This window comes from Lycorma delicatula, chromosome 2, assembly GCF_047948215.1.
Source record: "Lycorma delicatula isolate Av1 chromosome 2, ASM4794821v1, whole genome shotgun sequence".
Taxonomy (NCBI): Eukaryota; Metazoa; Arthropoda; class Insecta; order Hemiptera; family Fulgoridae; genus Lycorma; species Lycorma delicatula.
This window is the reverse complement of record NC_134456.1, coordinates 134201529-134224371: the sequence shown is the minus strand read 5'-3', so window position 1 is coordinate 134224371 and position 22843 is coordinate 134201529. Positions and strand designations below refer to the sequence as shown.

The window sequence follows — 22843 nt, the reverse complement described above, 5'->3', positions numbered from 1 at the left end:
CTGTCCATGCCTTGAGACCTTTCTATTTTCTATATTTCTTCTTCTTTCTGAGAACTTCCGATGAAACTTTGTGTACTGTCTCCTTCAAGCCACAGCAATTTTCTTCTATGTCTAGCCTTGTCTCCCTATACTCTAGTTCCTCTTCATTCTCTAATGGAAAAGGTGTCTAACACTCTCTTCCTGTAATAGATAAACCTTATACACCTCATCTACCTGGTCCTTCTTCTTGTTACTGGGGATCTTCAACTGCTATACATGTCGATCTTAGTTATACGAAGATAATGAATGATCTGAGCCAACATCCGACACCTGATGCACTCTCACATCCACAATCTGTCCAGAGTGTTTGGTGTTCGTGATACAATAATCTATTATCAAATTAAAGCCTCTTGCTGCCCATGTATATTTATGAACATCTTTTTTCTTGAAGAAAGTATTTTGTACTTTCAAGTCATTAAAAGTGACAAACTCTCTCAATAGATAGCCATTGTTGTATACTGTTCTCTCAACAAATGGCCTAGATAGTAAGACAGAGGTTTATCACCAACTCTAGCATTCATGTCTCCAGTTATCTCTATTTGATCAGTTTGGGCATACTTATCTACAACCTTTTGAAGAGTTCTGTAAAACATTCCTGACTCTTCCTTTTTACCTTCTTCAGGAGCACATACGTGTCATATTTCTTCTTACGGAGATCATCTGACACATAATTGTAGCTTTTGATTCTAATTCTAAATCTCAAATTGTTTAGCTATATAAATTGCTACTTCCTTACTTGCCCGTTGGTTCTACTTGACACCGCTATAGAACATTATGTAGTCATCAACATACTTACTAACCCGGAGACTTTTTCTTTGTTTCTGAAATGAAGGCTACAGCTACATTCTTTTCCTTTAGCGTAAAGGCTCTAATTTGTTTTCTTTACGCCAGTAATATGTAAAATCCTCTGGCCACATTATGAGCACTATGCAGATTAAGCTCAGTGGTGGTGGGCTGCCACCTCATTGTCTCCAAGCAGACAAGGCATTTTAATAAAAGATGCCACTCTAGATTCTTCTGCCCTCTCTGCCATTGGGAATTTCTTCCTCTTCTGCTGTCAAGATGGGTGGCCACTTCCTCTTCGTCTCAGTTGATCTGCAGGTGCTTATTTGGAAGAGATATTTAATGCATCTCCACCTTGTTAACACCTATCCTGTAAACAGGAACATTTCCTAACAGCCATTGGGAAACATGTGTGGATGGGGTTGAGGCCTGCCCATTCCAGTGTCTCACACAAGGTTAAGCCCAGCCTGTACTTGATTCTAACTTGAACCCTAACTTATTATTTGAACCCTTGCAAAACCTGACCAGACAAGGACTTTGAAACACTTCCATGGGAATTCATGGGACCACGTAGTTTGATGGTTCCAGTTCCTGTAAAACTTGAATTTTGTAAGGGTGAAACTTCATATCATTGTGGATTATTCGGCGAATGGTTGTCTGTTTAGGTTCAACACTGCTGCGTGTTTCCTTGCTGATAATTGTGGGCTCCTTCCACCTGAGGCCTGAATTGCTTCAATGTTTTCTGAGGTTCACTGACCTCCTGGTGGTTTTTTTTTTAGAGCTGAACCTGTCTCCTTGAAATTCTCAACACATGACTTGATGGCGTGGCAAGCTGGTACACAGGTACACAGCCATGATATCCTAAATAATAATGACGTCTGAATTCCTGTTGAGCAGCAGTCACACAGTCACCATTCTTATAAAATGCCTTCACAGCAAATGCACAATGTGAACCAACCCACTGACCCTTGATTACTAAATGGCAGGTAGTTGTGCACAGAAGGATGCCACTCCCACCTTTCTGCCAGCTTCCCAGGGCTGCCACTACTACTTTCAAAAATTCCCATTTCCTTGTGCCACTCTGTATATATATATATATATATCTTTTTTTATAATCTTAAAATCCCATAATACTTGAAATACCACGAGTTCCATCAAAATACATAAATGGATGAAATGAGTTAAAAAGTAAATTTAATAAAATTTTAGAGCAAACAAAATTAATTGTTTAGTTTTAATTTAAATGGACCATTATCTGCTGTTTTTAAATAGCAATCACTAATCTTATATTCAATATTTGCTTTATTAAAGATAATTATAAATTAAAATTACAAAACATAAAAATAATATTAAAATTAAAGAAAAGATAAAAGTAAAAATAATAATATAGTAAATAAGTGTATGAATGTCTTGTAAGTAGATGCTGATAGTAATGAAGGTGTAGACACATAGTGGATGATTAATAAAGTTAATTTTGAGAACAGAAAAACATATTTTAAAATGCTCTCCATCAATCAACTAAACTGATCCATCAATGAACTGTATGGTTCTTCTCTCTAGTGTTTTAAAAAACAATTATGTTTAAATTTACAAGATAATATGATCATAATAATATGATAAATAATCTGTTTCTGTTTATACAGCAAAACACAGTTTACAGAGACAACTGATTCCATTTAGACAATGCCAAATATTGGATGTACATGTGGAGAAACTGCACCAAAGAAATGATTTTTATACTTCAAAACTGAATGTACAAATTCAGTTGAAATACATTTGTTGCAAACAAATTTGTTGTTAGTTTGTTGAAACTAACAACTTAAAATTGTTAGTTGTTTTTTTGCAAATTAACAACTTAAAAGTTAAACCTGCTTTTAAGTCATTTAATTTATAAGTTAAATGGTTTCCAAACAATAAAACTAATGAACACATTACACAAAATAAAACAATAATTGATAACAAACAGAAAAAAATTACATATTTTAATAAATAAATTTCTATGAATGAAAATAATTAAAATATAGAATTACCAAAGAATGTTTTGCTTCAGTGTCGCCAAAGTTTATAATTCTATTTGACAGAAGATCCCAAGTGATATCAGGTAAAAAATTCAGCACATAAGCTAAGTTGGTAGCATTGTTGTTAGTTTGTGGTTCGATCAGATCTTTTTTATCATAACTGTAATGTATCATCATCAAATTCACAGCTCCCCAAGAACAGCATAAGTCAAAATATGCTGCTGTAGCACGATTATTCTGAAGAAAATGTTTGAACAATCTTTTCGTTAAAATTAAGCGAATAAATTAAAATCATTATTACATGTAAAAAAAAAACAATACCATTTTAGAAGTTATACAATGAATAATCACATTTTTTAAGAAAATTAAAAAAAAGTTAAAACACATATTCAAAAATTAAAGTACACTCTTGATTATTATTAAGAGACTTTAAATAATTGAAAAATATTAACTTCAGTGACTGGTGCTACTTTTTCATACTAAGATCAACTAGCAGTGTTTTGAATAAGGCAAATTTGTTCAAAAAGTGGTTTAAAACTGTTTTGCATTTGAATTGTATTTGGTAATTAAGTGTATCATTGTTATAAGTCTTTATATGGTTACATATTTCATAATGAAAAAATATGTCAAGATGTAATCTTTTTTTGTGTATATGTAGGTACCAAGTTTGTTGCCAATGGTAGTTTGTAATTTGTCTATAAATGATGAATGTTGACTGTATGTTGTTGTAGAACGCTAAAGTGTACATCGTATATTTGTTTGAAACTAAGTCCTGTTTCGTTAATATAGAATATTTTGCAGTCATTGCTTTAGTTTTTCTATAGCAAAAGTTTATATTTTAAAATTAATATCATTATCAACCAATGAAGACAAAACATAACAATTTTTAATTAGTATAATTTTGTTGCTTACATAATTAACAGCAAAAGTAATAATCTTTTCCTTGCATGTTTTCATTAATAAATTTTGGTACTGCAATTTAACAATTATGATCTGAAAAGACCATAATCTACACAAAAGAATAAAAAATTATTTTTTTGTAAATTTGTAAAAATATTGTCAATTCAGGTGGCTGAAGTCCTTCTAATTTTGGTTGGCTGGGAGATCATAATATTTGGAACTGCTAACTCAAATTTAGTTAACAGATGGTTCATCTCAAGACTAAAATTGTCTAGAAGGTTAACATTAAAATCACCACAAACTATGACACTGAATTTAAGAATTTTAAAAATAATTTCCAATAGTACATGTAGAAGGTTTCAAAAGAACCAGAAGATCAATAAATTACTATCAATATAAACTTTACACTAGGGCACTGAATTGCACAGCATTCAAAATTAATTTCTTCTGAAAATATATAGTAATTTTTAATTTTATTAAAAAGGTAGTCTGAAAAACATCCAAACCTGGTGATTCTTTGGAAAGAAATGTTTCAACCTCTTCAGTCTTACTTCTAATATTTATGAGTTAAAGTTAGTGTGGTTAAAACTTTTTGGGAAGGAAGAATTAGTGTTTTAAGATTAGTTTGACTATTGTCATTATAAGTATTAATATCATTAAAATTCATTGTTTTAAGGTAAAGACTTGTTAATACTGACTGTTGCATTAGGGCTAGGTGAAATTCTATCATAAAAGATTTGTGAAGAGTTAAAAGACATTTCTGGGACAGAAAAAAGATCCTCTCTGTCATTTATAAAAAATCTTTCCTCAGAATTCCAATGACAAGGTTTCACCAAAACTACAATATTACGTGAATGTGAATGAAGTCCATGCCACATGCATATTCAGGGTAAGAGAGGGATATCTGAATCCATAAAAGAATAATGTGACATTGAACCAATATATTTCCTCAAGCGACTGTTCACTTTACTTTGGTTGCTTCAAAACTGATGTGTCAAACAGGTGAAGGATGTCAGTGCATAACACTCTTGTAAGACTCATGGCTCAACCTTTCGATCTTCTATGCAACACTGGGGATAGGTGCTGACAGCCTATTGATGGCAGCTGCACCACAGATAATGAAACCCGGACAAAAATCCTTCCTTTGATAAATCTTCCGACTCATGAAGTACAAAAGGCAACCAATGAAGTCACATGGTAGTCCAACTCCAAATTTAAGGCCAGCCTGTAAGTCTTTATGGATAGTTCCTTTCATTGCTCCTGTCAAGCAAAAGAATTTTATGAGGCTTGAAACCCTTTGCTGCCTTCTTTTTCTTGACTTGATGACTGTGAAGTCATCACCATAAAAAGTTTCCTCTCCCAATTCAAAAATGAAACCAACAAGAGATGACACAGACAAATTGCAAGAACTTGCCTTGGTTTGACAATCAATGAAAACTCCTACAGTCCAGCCACACTTAACCACTGCATACATTGTATATACATTAGTTACATATAAGAAATTTCAATTCAGCACTTACCAGTGTATTCTTAACAAGTGCCATGCCAAAAGAACGTAAAAATTCAGCAATATCTCTTAAAACAAATGTAAATTTTTCTCTAACTGCAAAAGGAACTGTATGATCAGCAATCCAAGTTCCACGCAGTAGTTGTGAGGTCAGTTCAAATATCATTTCTACTAGTAATAATCCATTGCCATGATCTGCAAGGGAAATAAAATTTAAAAGTATCTATAAACAATTGATAAAAATATATAACTATTCTTTAATATAAACCATTCTATTATTAAATAATATAAAACAGGCTTGTAGATAAAATATTATCAATAATTACCATATTGAAAATACTTCTGAATACAACTTATGATTTTGTGCTCCAAGAATGGTACACAAAGTTGAAGGTCAGCACTGTTTAATTTGAAAATTTTAAGTTCACATTTTACTTTATCCATGATCAAATAAGCTGCAGTTAAGAACCTTTGGCAAAAGATAGAAGGTACATTGAATAAAGAGAGAAACTACATTGAGTTGCATTTAATAAATTCCATGAGCAAGTTTTTGTTCGGTTACAGTTTAAATTATTAACACAGTATGGTCTTTTTTTCAGAACTCATGAATACTATAAAGATTAACCTGATACTTACAATTAGCTCATCATCAACCTAAGCTCAGCTAACTCAAAATTGATAAATGAGATTTAAGCAATCATCATTAGAATCAATATATTTTGTTAAACTTGTATTACATTTTATTTTCTATCATTTTCATCACTTGATAGTTATCAATAAGCTGTACCCTGATTATGTCAATTAAAAATATATTGAAAGGGCCCAATTAATTTATTTTATAAAGTTCTGTGTGAAAAAAATAATCCCTAAGACTTGAATCGTGTAAATTGCTAAGTCTAGTTTTGATAAGTTTATTCTTCAAATTTTATAAAAACTGTTTACATCATCCAAATATTCATTTCTGTAAAGATAAAATCAAATTAATTTGCATAAGTTGAATTAAGCAAAGCCATTGTTTTAGTTTTATAGAGAATGGACATCTAATAATTACTTATATATGTAAATTAGATTATAAAAACAATATAAAGTAGCACTTATGAAAAGTTATATCAACCTATTAAAATATGGTGCAACAAAATTTTATATCAAATAATTAGTGCATGTAGAACAGTTTACTCATGCTTATAAATCAGAAAATAAAATTCAGTTTTTAAAATTTCGCCTTGTAGGATCATTTATTTTTATCTTGTATTGCATAATATATTTTGCAATTCAAAAAACAAAATGAAATATGACATGCTACTTAAATTTTCTTCCCAACAATAATGTAGTTTTCTGTTTAAATTTATGCCTAAAACCAATCTCAAATTTCAATAGCAGACAAATAAAAAAAATAAAAAATCATTTAAATCAACCCAAATCTTAAATTTTAAGCAAAAATTGATACATACGTATTTGACAGATGTTCTGATTTGTATTAATGGATCTCTTTTTATTCTATTTTTTTTTTTACTTTCCTAGTTGTTACATAAATCAGAAATTTTAAAAACAATTATTCTATAAAATATTTCTCCAGGGAAATCATTTTTTGACATCATTTAGGTTTTACAATCCACATGCATATAATAATCAAGGAAATTAATAACTCACTGTACAAATTCAAATACATTATTATTATTATTATTTTACACACACACACACACACATATATATATATTGATATATTTTTACCACACATTTATGATTTAAATGATATGCCATTTATTGATAATTAGTATAAATAACAAGTAAAAAATGAAAACTTCTACAACTGATTAATTTCAAAAGTGAAACAGTGATTGGCTGAACTATGTAATATCAAAAAAAATACATGGGATAGATTAAGTGGTTTATCCTCGTTAAACAATTTCAATAAGCTCTTTTAGGTTGGTAGCATAAGTAAACTTAAAATACAACAAGAAACTTGTAATCTGGAGTAGCACTGACTACATCTACAAAAGTCCATGGCTAACTCCACATCACAATCAGCTGATTTCGAAGTTGAGAGTTCTAAGGTTCAAATCCTAGTAAAGGGAGAACTTTTATATGGATTTGAATACTAGATCGTGGATACCGGTGTTCTTTGGTTGGGTTTCAATTAATCAAACTCTCAGAAACGGTCAACCTGAGACTATACAAGACTACCCTTCAAGACTACACATCATCCTCTGAAGTAAATGCCTTACAGTGGTTCTGGAGGCTAAACAGAAAAAAAGAGATCGAGTAAGAAAAAATTTTCACAGAAGCCTGGGTAAATTGACTCATGAGTTTGGAAATGGGAATACCACAATAGACAATTGTGAAGGTTTTACACAAGCACCTAAAACTTCATGTACACAAAATTTAGATGCTGCATGTAATTGAAGATGACAATAAGTCACTCTGTTACAATTCCACCGTGGACATAAATGAACAAAGGTTTAGATAAAGTAATCTTCTCTGACAAAGCTAGCTTCCATGTTTCTGGTAACATTGATCATTATAACTATTGCATTTGGAGTAATGGGAGCCCTCATGCTGTTCGACAAACACAACATTATGTGATAGCCCAAAAATTAACATTTGGTGCGTTGACTGCTTATGAAGTGATCGGACCATTCTTCTTCACCAAGTCAATGGTTACTAGCAGAAGTTATCTAGATTTACAGGAGTATACAGTACCACAAGTTGAACATTGGCAAACCAACTTTACATCTAACTAGATGGCACACCACCACACTTGGGTTTACATGTTAGAGACTACCTACATGAACAATTTCCTCAATGTTGGATTGGCTGTGATGGACCAATTCCCTGGCCATCTTGATTCCCTGATGTTACACCACTCAATTTCTTTCTTTGGGGTTGTTATGGCAGGATATACACAATAAATACTGTCAATATCAATGAACTACAGAGAAGAATCAAAAGTGTAATTAATGGAATAATTCCATACATTCATCATAATGTGTGGTATGAAATTGAATATCGTCTAGACATTTTATGCACCACAAAGGGTGCTCATGTGGAGCTTGTTTGAAGTTAATAAGTGTTGCAAATACTGATTGAAATGCTCTGTACAATAATAAAACATTCATGAAACTTGACTTATTATTTTACTAACATCTAAAATGCACTCAATAATCTATGATTTTGCATTAAACATTATTATTTGCCTTCTTGTTTTACAGAAGAATAAAATACTACTTTTTGTTGCTTCTTTTCTTAGAGGATAAATGTTTTTTTTCCAACAATCCAACAATTTGACTAGTTTCCTTGATTGCTATACATAAGCACACGTTTAGTTTTTGTAAAAAGATATTTAATACTTTTATAGTCCTTTTTTTCTTTCTTCTCACTTGTCCCCCCAATGTTTTTTCCTATTTAAGAATTCATTATTCATCACTGATGAAAATTAAAAAATTTAATGTGATAGGAGAGTATAAAAAGTAAAACAATAAATTTAAAAGTAATAATAAATAACACTATCATGATGCAATAATACTCTCAGTTTACAACCAAACAACCAGTACAATGGCAGATTAGGATTGTGAGATATTAATAATGTTCAATGACAAATACTTATTGCTTACTGAGCAAGACTAAAACTTTTCTGCAATGTTATGTTTTAGAACATGGAAAATATGAAGGAAAAGTATAAAGGAAACTAAAAGTAGAGTAGGGATTGGTTACCCTAATAAAATGCACGACTAATTTATGACTTTTTTATTACTTGGCTGACAATTAACTCACTAATTAAGTTTAAAGTTTGTGCACGGAAATGTGGAATGGAAATTTTGTGCATTGTATGAAAAATTCCAAATCCGACTGGCATCTGAACCCAAACTTTCTGGATGAAAGATTAATACTATACCACTCTGACAGGGATCAACAGATTGGCTGCTAATCCTCTATTATTTCTTTAATAACAAATATACAAATAAGGAAAACTATAATAGCAAAAACTATTACAAAAATCTAACTTAGATCCTTTTAATAATTCATAAAAATTAATTGTGAATTTTTTTGGAATATTTTTCTCACTTACAATAGTGCTGTTAGAGGTAAATACATAGTTATTTATCTCTTAACAACAAGGAAGTTTTAATTAAGAAAAATGTTATATTTTCTGTAGATTTTTAGAAATAAATTTTTTACCTTAAAAATAAAGATATATTTCACTTCCTCACAAAATAAATATTTTTTGTCCACAAATATAAAAAATAATGAAATTTTAAATAAGCTATGTTCAGAAGCAGTGTGTGTAGTTGAAAAAAAATCAGTAAAATAACACCAATCTGGAAAAAAGTAGAAATAGTTAAATTTTCTGCTTTTCATAAATTCACAAAGAATTTTCAATGAATAAAAAAATTTGGGAAGATGTTTAAGTGTAAAACAAGATATCCTTTTTAATTTTTAAACAAGAGATTTTAAAAATTAGGCAACATTGCAAGAAAGGAAAATGAGGTAACATTATGGTGATCGGTCTGTCTTATTCAGGAAAGAGGTAACACATTCACCATAAGACTATACTGCAACTCAATGATTGGACATGATTCTAAAGTCCCTTCTTCCTTAGTAGTATTACCAAATAGTAATGATTCAAAGTCAACACAACTGTCCCATATAGCACCATCAAATACTGGCTAACAAATACTCACAGTCTATTGAATGCCATAAACTAAATGTTCATTCCATGTCATATCATATTCTTATATTATAAATATCTATTTTTCATAATGCTTACCTAATTCACTGAATGATGATTGCGTTTTGGGTAACAAAAACTTTTGAAGACAATATTGTGTGGTAGTTACTACATGAAAAAAAGAAACTGTAGGCTGAGCTGTAATAGCATCACTAAATTTTTTACAAAATTTTTTAGGAAGCACTTCTTCTAGACTTAAATTGTCATCAGCACTATGCATTAAAATTTCAATTGATTCAAGTAATATTTTAGATAAAAAAACATGAATTCTGCTTAATTTAATAAATATGTTAAAAATATCAACCAAAGTATTATAATAAACATTGATCAAGGTATCAGATAATTTCTTCTTTAATAAGACATGTTTGACAAAATATGGTAACATCTGTTCTGCTACAATAGGATCTAATGATAGAATTATTTCCCTGATAACATTCAATAAATCTGGGGTCAATGCAACATTATTTGGAAAAGATTGCAGAAGAGATATTAACCAAGATGAAAAATATACATCATCAATTTCTGCATCTGCTGAAATATTTAGTTTATTCATGATTTTAATCATTTTTAAAAGCACAGTTATACCCTCAAAATTTTTAACAGTTTTTAAATTAGCACTAACACAATTCTGAATTGGTTTAAATCCAATAACACCACATAAAGAAACAAAGACTTCAAATTTTTTGTTTTCATCTTTTGTATTTGATGCGAAAGAATGAAGACATTTTGGATATAAATATTCCACTACTTCTAATGAATATTTCTTTGGAAGTTTTAACAATTTTTGAATAAGAATGTACGCTTCAGTACAAGTTTCCTTTACAGCTTCAAGATCTTTTAAACCAGTTACATATGCAGATGCTACCACTGGATCTTGAAACAAAATCTGCAAACAAAAAAAAATAATAGCTGTACAATTAGTAGCTCAGAAAGCTGTAAAGTTTCAAAAGTGCTTCCTAATATGTCAAGACGGATAATAGAAATAATAAATACATAATTTAAAAAATGTAGATTAGAAAATTTAAATGAAACATAAAATTAAAAAAAAAAATCACTAGATTATTTAGTGATGTTTGATATAAACAGAAAATCTGAAAGTACACAAAGTAAAAGTGTAATACTACAGGCATACTTCTATAAGAAGTTGCTTAAAGACTCAGAAAACTTATTTTTTCCTCGAGTTAAAAAAAGAAGAAATTGAGCAACTGCTAGTCTGAAAAAGGAGTGATTGAGTTCATAAAGATATCTTCAATGTGTAACTGACTTATTTTTGTATTTTAAATATTGTTTCAAAAATGTTGCAGATCCTATTATACTTTTTGAGGGTATTAGCTGAAATTCACTGTCTATTGCAATTTATGCATTATTTAAGATGTTATAAATCATTTATAAGATCACTCATTCCAGTCATCAGATTCTAAAACTTATCTTAACATCTCATTTTCCCTAGTAATCCTACAATAGAATTTTGGTTACTCTTAAGAATTTCTATGCTAATTTTTGAGATGCCTTTTGGATTATGTCAGATCATCTAAAACATTTTTGCTTACAACACCTAAAAATGCACAGATTCATAAATCGGAAAGTTAAGAATTGTTTTTGAGTCATGGTAAACACAAGGACTAAAACACTATTATATACAGCGAATGAATTTGTAAAGATTGTAGATGATAAGCCATAAGAAGCAGTCAAACACGAACTGACTCAACTACAGAAACACACCATATGAAAATGATGACTAAGGTGTCAGCAGTATTTAGAGGCTGTAACTATTTACTAACTTCATAGCAAATTTTGTATCAATAAGTTTTGTTTTAATAAGATAAAAGTACAATAAAGAGAATAAGAAATTTTTCAAAACAAAAAAAATATTAAAAAATTTTTCAAAATGAAATTTTCAAACAAGACTGAATAACTAATTAATTAGTAACAAAACAATATGGAACATAGAAATAAACCAAAGTAATAGAGAAATTGATTGTCTAGAAAGGTGTTATATAAATAAATTATAAAATGGATATGAGCTAATAAATCATTAAGAATTTGATTATGATGACCTGTGTAATAAAGATAGGCTTATTTTTATCAACAACCTAGCTTGTCTCTGACCTTTGTTAGATGTAGTTTTATCTTTTATGAGGTTTTCACTGAATTATTTTAATACAGAATTTTTAACTTAAAACAGACTCTATCACTCAGTAGTTTACACTAATGCACATTTTTGTTAAAATGCATATATTGGTGTGAGATGGGTAAATTTATGTGGAAGATGTTGACATGACTGGTGCTAGAGAGTGGGGAGAATGCTTAGAACTGTTAGACTAGAAATGTGCACGACACAGGTTAGTTTTAACGATGTAGGTCATACAGGATATTAAAATGGCAGTTATAAGATCTCATAAATCTTTGCGGAGACTACGCCAGGAAAAGAACATTTCATAGGTTTAGCCCACACTGCAGTGAGGAGAATGCTGAAATGTTGTCTGTATCAAATGCTGGTTTTCCATGAGCTAACTAATGCTGATTATGCTAAAAGGGTAACTACTGTCAATAGTTCAAGAATTTCATTAGAGGCAACATTAGCATATTAGATCAGGTGTTTTTTACAGTTGAAGCGTGGTTTCACCTTCATCTGTAGGCATGTTAATAGTCAGAACTACCAGATATGGAGTACTGAAAACCTTCACATTTTTTTGAATCTTCTCTACAGCTACAAAAAAATAAGCATATGGAGTGCGGTTTCAAGGCAATTAATAATAAAATCCTTGTTTGTTTGAAAAAATGTGGATGTTGTTGCTGTCTATCAAGAAATTATCCAACAGTTCATAGCCTTATTATAAGAAGATGAGTATAACTGCTGGTTGCAACATGACAGTGACACTTGCCATACAGCTTGCTCCACTATGGAGATGTTACAAGATTTTTTTCAGTGGAAGAATCATTTCTAAAGGATTGTGGCCACCAAGATCTCCAAATCTGACTAGTCCAGACTTCTTTCTTTGAGATTACTTCAGAAACTGTTTCTAGGAACAATTCACATACACACTGAAGGAAATGAAGACAAACATTATCAATGCCATCCAGGAAATAGACAGGGAACAGAGTAGCCAAGAACATTTCAAACGTACTGACACATGCATAGAAGTAACTGGATCATTTTCAATGCCTGTAAATTATGTAAGTGTTTGCCAATAAACTATTACTTACAAACTAAATTACATAATAGTAAACTAATTAAGTAATTTTTTAAGTTTAATTTCCTGTATACGTGTATTTATAAAAACTTGACTGACGAGATGATGTGATAACAATGAAATCACTACTTGGGCAAGTGAAATCATTTTACTGTCTTGGTTGTTAATGTAATCAATAAATGATAGAAAAATAATATAATAAAAAAATACAGTGTGAATGTTAAAGAATTATGAAACTGAGAAGTGCTTACTTAAATTATATAATCTACGAAGGTGGCAAATCAGAGTAATAATGAATAAAATATTTATTTACTTGAAAAAAAATCAACTAATTTTTTTACTCAAGAAATTTTTTTGAAAATATTTCAAATAGGTTTCAGTAAAAAAATGGATACTACTGAATTACATAAAATTTATTTAACATCAATGCTGCTTAGCTAAATATAATGAGGAAAACTATTTGTTGGCTTATAAAACACAAATGAAAAAAATTTATATATTAAAGTAAAATAAGTGAAGATGTATCTTAACATGATACTACAAGAAACAGGATAATAATATAACCATTATTAAACATCATTATTCTCTTCAATGAAACATAATGTTAACTCACAAAACAATTATACAAATGTGTTGAGCCTAGCTTAATAACATGATTATATGTCTGGCTGTAAATGTGATTGCAAAGTAACTTATTATAAATCCATTTATGTGATTTTTGTATTAAAAAAATTTTAAATATAAATAAAATATATATTTTATACATGAATACATACCTTGGAAATGCAGGTGTATGTTTTTCTTTCAAAATCAGAATCGTTAACTTCTCCTAATACTACAAGTGCATTAACAATGGATAATAAAACTTTTTCAACAAACAGTAACTGAAGATTTTTCTTTAATAATGTATCATTATATAAATCAATTAAACGTTGTACTATGAATGCACAATCCTCCACAGATGATGTTTCAGAAACAGAATTAAAGTACGTAACAATTAATTTTGAAAACACTACAACATCTTTTTTGAAACAGTAATAAAATATTTGGCTTTTGATAACAAAAACAACACATTTCCGAGAAACTTCAACAGGGCAGGATGCTGAATTTAAACCCCAAGTCTGAAGTATCTATAAAAAAAAACAAATTTAAAGTTCTGGCTGAAATAAATGATTTAATTTAATTTAGATAACAAATAAAATACTAAGTTCTTTTCCATTATCCTCCCCAACCTCCTAAACTTGTTTCCGTTATCGCCCCCCCCACAATGTAGGTTTTGGGTAGAAAACAAAAACTATATTTATATTACCTTATCTAGTGAGCTTTTGAAAACTAACAAAATATAATAGTGAAACTAAATAAAATTATAGTCTATCACACTGGCCAAAAAGCAGCAATGTCTTCCACTGAAAGTTAAGTTAAAATTTAACTAAAACTTAAATCCATTACATGAAGTTAAGTAAAGTTTATTAAGTTTTATAAATCAAAATTATAAACTATATTAGAGGGGAGATTAACAGAAAAGAACCCAATACTATTTAAAGTGATTTTTATTTACATTCTACGTAATATGTTATTGTATAAAAAATGTTTATATATATAAGAATTTCTCTACCAATTAAAAGATCATTTTCAGGAAATATGAAGTAAGTGTCATTGTCAGCAAAAAATAATATTAAATGAATATTATTATTATTAAATAAAATAATAATAAAACTTTGGCTTGCAATACAATGCAAATAAAATAAAATTTCATTGTTAACTCATATACAACTTCAACTGTTCTATTGTTACTACAAACTTTTAAGTAAATCACTCACAGTTTAATAAACATTTATTGTCGAGAATAAAATCAAGTAAAAATAAGCATCAGCACTATATTTTACCACTTTTTGGGGTTCACTACTTGTTTCAAAAACTATATATTGTAACAACAATGGTATAGCGGGCCTGAGTAACAGATTCCTACCAATTATTATGAAAGTAGTAGAAAAGGTAATAACTGGAGGAATCCAGAAAGGGACAAAAATGGAACCTTTTAGTAAAAGTAACAGGTCCGCTTAACAATCATCCTTTGTAATGCTGTTTTCTGACATACAATAACACCTGCTTTTACCACGAGAAAAGCTACTGGACCTGGTTATGGAATTCATGGTAACGAAAACCTTGGTTGGTCGTTCTCACACTGAGTTGGGTCCAGTCCGGCAGGTAAAGAGGCTAGAAGTATAAATAATACAGAATAAATCATTTAAAAATCAGTTGTGCAAAGTTCTGTGAGATGTTACGACACCAGTTCTGCGAGGAGAGACTGCAGATGTGATTGTATGAGTTTGGCGGAGTGCTGTGAACCAGTCCAGCGAGATGTTATGACGTCAGTGCAGTGAGGAGAGTGCGAGATGTCAGTCAGTGAGAGCATTCTGCGGGAAGGACAGTAAAGGAGCAAATTTACAGTGTGAATTAAGTTTGATACAATTAAGGTGATGCCATGAGTAATTCCAGTAAAAGAAATACTATCAGTGAGTTATTGTAAAACTGTAAGTGAAAGAAACAATGTACTAAATTTCACTCATAAACTGTTAGGATAGTTTTATTTGTAGGCAGCAAAGGTATTTGCAGTGAATTTTATAATTGTCTTACCTAGTGTACTATTATTGTTTATTGATACAAGACTAGTAGTTAAAAAGGATTAAGACTAGCGATTATGTTATCTTTTGTTAATGGGTCGGATTCTGGTTTTCTATTCATCTACCTGGAATACATCCTGATGATTATCTTAAACTCTTATGTGTAATCTCTGTTTATATTGCTACTGAAATTTATGACCACTTTATGTGAAATATGATGATTGTTTACTGTTTTGATTATGTTATGTTTTTATGTCATGTATTAATTGTGATTTGGTTGTTATTAACATGTAATATTATTATCGTTTAGTACTATTACTATTAATATTGTCATTAATATTGATTTCTCTGTAATTAAATAAACATTCTAAATTTTCAATATCCTGATCGAGCTGTAAACACGCGACAATATAAAACTAAATATTAACATAGAAAAAGATTGCATTTTATAAAATTCTTTAATTCCTTGAATGAATTTCCCAAAACAAAAATTTTTAAAACATTATTTTTACAGATAGTCAGGAAATGTCATAGCCCCTGAGGTTACTATAAATATGACTGGTACAATACAGAAACTTATTTGAACTTGTCTGCAATATATTTATGATGTTAATTCACAGTTTACTAAAGACCAATTTTGAAAAAAAATTGCCTAAAATGTAGTAACCACATCGCTCTAATTTTTTCGAACAGAGGATGGATGAATTCCGGTATAAGGTATTGTTGGCAACAACTTGTGCTTGCATATAAACAAACACATACACTTAACTGATGTAACATAATTTGAATGTTGAATCGACTGGTAATTTTAGTGTCAATTTGTCAGTGGTTCCTGCCTCAATATTATTTACTTCAGTAAAAAAAAAAAAAAAAAAAAAAAAAAAAAATTAAACTGGATGGAATGACAATTTAATTCCTGCAACACACCTGTAACACATACATGTTTGGAACTGTAAGTTGAAGACTAGTGTTGCTTTTGAAATACACCCATTTTATACCTTTTCCTTAGTTTAAATCACATTATCATTTCTTAAATACTTTTTCTAGAATACTAATTTTATTGATATCAGCTTGAGTTACGGTATACATAATAATTATAATTACTATAATTTCGGTATACATTATAGTATGGTAACTTTAATGTATACCGTACATAATTATGTACGGTATACATTATAGTTACGGTAATTACATAATAATTATGGATTAATGCAATCCATAATTGCATACAATCGTATGGATTGTATGCAATGATGTAATATTATTATTTTTAATAATGCAAATAAACTTACCTTATAGTGATTTATAAAATTTTATAGTGTACTGTTAATTATAACTTTGTAATTTTATCAATGATCTGGAAAGAGTATAATGAATGTGCACTCTGCTCATTATAATAAAACAGAGTGCTTAATAACTTGTCCAGAACAAATTGAAAGAATGATTCTGCTTATTTCCTCAAAATAATAAAATTGCTAGTGATAATGCATAAATATAACAATTTAAAGTATACATACAATTGCTTTACAAACTGGATTACACACTTAAAATACTGTTCAGTTATGGATCACTAGCAGAAGAGAACTTGAGGGCTAATGATATCAAATGAACATACAAGGGACATTCAATAATTAAAGAGGCAAATTGATGTAGAAAAGAAATGTGTATTTTTATAAAATGAAACTTTTACTACTTCTCAACATAATCCCCACCAATATTAATACACCTGTCCCAAAGATGAACTAGTTTTTTTATACCTGATGCAAAGAAGTCTTTATCTTGTTTGAGCAACTTTCCCACAAATTCTTTGACCTCCTTGTTGTTGCTGAATTTTTTTCCACATAATGCCTCCTTGAATGGACCAAACAAATGAAAATTCGAGGAAGCCAAATCTAGACTTTAGGGAGGTTGTGGTAGTATCTTCCAACCCATTTTTCCAATGGTTTCTTGGGTCAGCTGGGCAGTGTGAGGGCGAGCATTGTCTTATAGCAATATCATGCTTTTTCTTTGAGATCCACAACATTTTTCTCTCATTGCTAGCTTTACTTTTTTCATCAGCATGTTTAAGTAGTAGACACAGCTTATTGTACACTAATTTTCCAAATAAATACACAAGATGACACCTTGGGCATCTCAAAGACGGTCAACATGACTTTTCTTGCTGACGCATGCATTCTGAATTTCTTTCGGACAGGTGAGGCACCTTGGGCATCCCAGAAGATGGTCATGACTTTTCCTGTTGATGCTTGCATTCTGAATTTTTTTGGACAGGTGAACTGGTATTCTTCCATTCCATGCTTTGTCTTTTGGACACTGCATCAAAATGGTGAACCCAAATTTCATCACATGTTAAAATCTTGTTTAAAAAAGGGTCACCTTCCCTTTCATAGCGTTCTTTCAAGTCTGTGCACACTTTGAGTCTTGTTTCCTTGTGTTGTAGCATTAACTCTTTCGGGACCCACCTTACACTTGTTTTGCTGTACTTGAGCATGTTACTGATAATATTATGAACTGTGCCAACAGTTATTGCAACTGTTTTTGCTATATGTTCAACTGTAGTACGTCAGTTTTCACAAATAATGTCGACATTGAGGGTTTAAAGCAAAGGAGCTGACACTTCAACTGGCCGGCCAAGACGTTGTTCTTCAGTCATTAAGGTTTGACCATTTTTGAACTGTTCTACCCACTTATAAAAATTTCCACAGTTCATAAAACTTTCGCCATACTGTAAAATCATCTGAGAAAAGATTTTAGCCGATTTTTCCCCTTCAGAAAGCAAAAAATGGATCACTGAACGCTGTACAACTAATGTGAAAACTTCAAGCAGACATGCCATCGTTAAATGCAATATTGAGGTTATAAACAAAACAATTTTTATCTGTCAGCTGTTCTCAGCTCATCTCAGTGATACCAACCTAAAGTCATAAACGTACAAAACTCCTCCCTCAAACTTTTTCATTTCTACATCAATTTGTCTCTTTAATTATTGAATGTCCCCTGTAATTACAAATATTTTATAATTACCTATCACAATTAACAGATTACATAACTAACAATTATAGATTAAACATAATATTGATCTAAAATTTGTGCTTTGATTTCACACAATGATAAAAATCAGCCAAGTCATGCACTCAAAATAGTATAGCTTGAATAAACTGCATCATTATCAAGACTAATTTATACAATTTATTTTGAAATAAAATTTATCCAATATCCAAACCACTATTTTCCTAAATGTGGAATTTCTTAACCTCAAAAATATAAATTCAATGCAAATTTCAATTCAATTTCAAATTATGCATGTTTGTGACATGCATAATGAAACTGTCACCTACACGTAGTCATGAAAACCCACAGAACATTGAAACACACTTCGCATTGTAAATGATATGTTACAATGTTTGTAAAAAGTTTTTTCGGTACTTACGTATTAACGCCACTGCAGCTACAGCTTTATTTAAAAACAAAGTAATCAATCGGATTTCGGTGGAAAATGAACAGTCTCTTTATTAATTTTAATAAATGGTTATTTATATTAATTTATTTTATAAATATAATTTAACCAAACTTAACCTACGCTCGCTAACCTTGACTAATTAACACCGTAATTTTTTGAGTATTTATTTAATAAATTCAGTAATTATTGAAATTATTTATTATTTAAATAATCAAAACACTCGTTAATTAGTCAAGGGTAGCGAGCGAAGCGAGCGTAGGTTAAGTTTGGTTAAATTATATTTATAAACTAAATAAATATAATTAACCAATAGTTAAAATTAATAAAGAGACTGTTTTGAATCTATGTTAAACTCTATATCAGCCCATTTTCCACCGAAATCCAATTGACTACTTTGTTTTTAAATAAAGCTGTAGCTGCAGTGGCGTTAATACGTAAGTACCGTTTTTTCCTGTTTAGATTAATATACTAAAGTAAATTCTTTGTGTACATTTTGTCCTATTGTTAGGACACTCACTTCCTTCAAAATTTATTTTCGAAAACACAGGCAACACTTACCCAAGGCTACTCTAAGAATATATTTTTGCATAGTAAAACGTTTATTTAAGTGAGCATCAAATACCCCGTCCCAAACCTCTATGCAATGATTTAGCAAATAATGAGTGTATTCGTAGTATTTCAATTTAATTATAAGAAAAGATTTTATTTTATTAATTTTCTGAAACTCAATTTAAGTAAATTTTTAATTTATTATTTAAAAATCTCACATGAGGCTGCCATTTGAGATTCTGATCTATCATAACACAGATTTTTTACTGTCATAGCTTTGATTATTAATTCACAACTGCAATTGCTTATAATATCATGAACCACCTCACAAGATGCTGGATAAATTCTGATCAAATGGTTAACCATAAGTTGGTGAGCAGCGTTTGGAGAAAATTATTTGATTTTAAATTAGTACATTGTGTTGAAACCAACTTCAAATTTTTAAAAGCATACTACTCACTCCTTTGTAATAAAACATTATCGCATGGCTTTCCTGAGAATAAAATAGAAGTGTCATTGGCAAAAGTTATAAAAAACAAAGGATATCGGTCTTAATTTTAAAAATATCATTTATGTAAATTAGATATAGAGGGCAAGAATACTGTCTCCTGGAGTAGAGACTTGATAATATTATCCAGAATTTGTTTCCTATTATTCAAATAGTTTGTAAACAATTTCAGTGATAAAATAAAATTTTATGATAAATAAAAAAAAGAATTGTAATTGTATTGTATAAGGCAAGGAATGAGGCAGCAGAATCTCTATATTTTATCATACAGTAAGTGATCAAAAGCAATGTACTAATGATCATACACCTAAAAAGATCATGAAGAAAATGTTAAGATGAAACCTGTCATTGCAAAAGTAGATCCACAATTTATTCACACTAATGCAAAACAACACATTACTTTTGCATATTGTACTCATTTATAATCTTTGCTAATAGAAAGTGTGCTTGTCAGAGTGGTGCAGACTGTTTACATACCTTCCTATAGGAGAGGTGAAAGTTCTGAAACCAAGCCAGAGTAGCTGTATTTTAATTGCTAACATATCTTTGATAATGTCTCCTATCACCATTTTGTTAGGTTTTAATTATCAACAGATCCCTGGTTTGGAAATACAGTGATGTAACAAGCACTCTATATGATTATAGTCTATAACCATTTTATAGCCTTGAATCAACAAAGTTATATTAAATATCTGTAGACCTCAGGGAAAAATTTTTATGACAATAATTAAAATAAATAAACATAAAAAATTACCTCAAATAAGCTATTACAAACAGACGGCTTTATTTCTACTTCATCTAGCTGTATCTGTGGATTGCCAAGACACTTTTCCAAAAAGCAGAATATTTCCTTTTTTTCTCTGACAGAAATATCAGAATTAATCATGTCAACAATCCATGTAAATATTACTTCTTCCTTTCTGTTAAATGGAAGGTTACGTACACAAAAAAATTTATCTGCCAATGAAATTCTCTGCTCAAGAGATTCATTTTGGTCATTTAGCTTTTCAAGAAACTCTAAAAGAAAAAAAAAACATTTTCAATTATATAACTTTACACAACAGTCAAAATAAACTACAGTCATGAAAGTGTTTGTTATCATGGTACTTCCAAAATTCCTTAAAATACAGTTTATTGTACCCATATTTAGGTAATATATGTTTAAAAACTTACTTTCTCTTTAGTTTTTTTGTCTCCAGCAATTGCTTCTACATCAATAAAAAAAAAAAAATATTTACAATAAAAAGGGCAAATTTACTCAAGGTTGGTATACCTGATTCAGTATAAAAAAGCACACTATGTAGTGTGCTTTTTTAAACAACACTGCACTCAACACAAACAATAATACATGAAAATAATAAAAAAACAAATGGTACTATTGTTGACGAAGTTTTCGGTACATAAAATGTCTAAATTCTCTGTAAGTGGTCAAGCTTGATTATATGCCAATAAAATATATGTGATCGCCAGAAAAGATCCTTGGAGATTCCCTGCACTATAATCTTAGAGAATGCAGAAAGTGCACAAATCAATGATTTCTCTGTGAAAGGCTCTGAATATGTAAAAAAAACTGGTTATTTACAGTACATATTCTTAAAAACACCTTCACAGTAAGATTTACTGTGGCTACATTGCACTTGAACTGTTGGGCAGATTGTTGTGTAGTACTTGCGCCCCAACTAGCTGTAGCAGCACACCAATACTGGCTGCATAACTATTGACAGTTGAATAAGACGCCTTTCAAAGCAATATTAAGGGGAAAGAACTCAGATACACTGTTGACTCAAACTGAACGATTGTGCAGACGAGCACAAATATCATAACGAAATCACAACAATTAAAGGAATGCATTCTATACACTATACTAAAGGACAAAAATACTTCTTTTTTAATGATCTTAATCATACTGAAAAAAATTACATTAATCTCATTATTACATGAAGTCTAATAGTTTTTTTTTTGTCTTCAGTCATTTGACTGGTTTGATGGAGCTCTCCAAGATTCCCTATCTAGTGGCTAGTCGTTTCATTTCAGTATACCCTCTACATCCTACATCCCTAACAATTTGTTTTACATATTCCAAACGTGGCCTGCCTACACAATTTTTTCCTTCTACCTGTCCTTCCAATATTATAGCGACTATTCCAGGATGCCTTAGTATGTGGCCTATAAGTCTGTCTCTTCTTTTAACTATATTTTTCCAAATGCTTCTTTCTTCATCTATTTGCTGCAATACCTCTTCATTTGTCACTTTATCCACCCATCTGATTTTTAACATTCTCCTATAGCACCGCATTTCAAAAGCTTCTAATCTTTTCTTCTCAGATACTCCGATCGTCCAAGTTTCACTTCCATATAAAGCGACACTCCAAACATATACTTTCAAAAATCTTTTCCTGACATTTAAATTAATTTTTGATGTAAACAAATTATATTTCTTACTGAAGGCTCGTTTAGCTTGTGCTATTCGGCATTTTATATCGCTATCGAAGTCTAATAGATATTTCAATAATTCTTGATTGCTAGACTATAACT

General features: G+C 30.3%; 1 protein-coding gene across 2 annotated transcripts in view; it reads right to left on the bottom strand.

Moving 5' to 3' along the window:
• The window catches only part of LOC142319228 (uncharacterized), a 72323-nt gene that overhangs the window by 49169 nt on the left and 311 nt on the right, over positions 1-22843 (bottom strand). For both annotated transcript variants that reach the window (XM_075356263.1, XM_075356264.1), the window contains exons 2-6: positions 21063-21325; positions 13944-14297; positions 10013-10859; positions 5261-5442; positions 2853-3077 (exon numbers count right to left, since the gene is read on the bottom strand). In XM_075356263.1, coding sequence (XP_075212378.1) covers positions 2853-3077; positions 5261-5442; positions 10013-10859; positions 13944-14297; positions 21063-21325 — 1871 coding nt within the window. The remainder of the gene's footprint in view (positions 1-2852; positions 3078-5260; positions 5443-10012; positions 10860-13943; positions 14298-21062; positions 21326-22843) is intronic.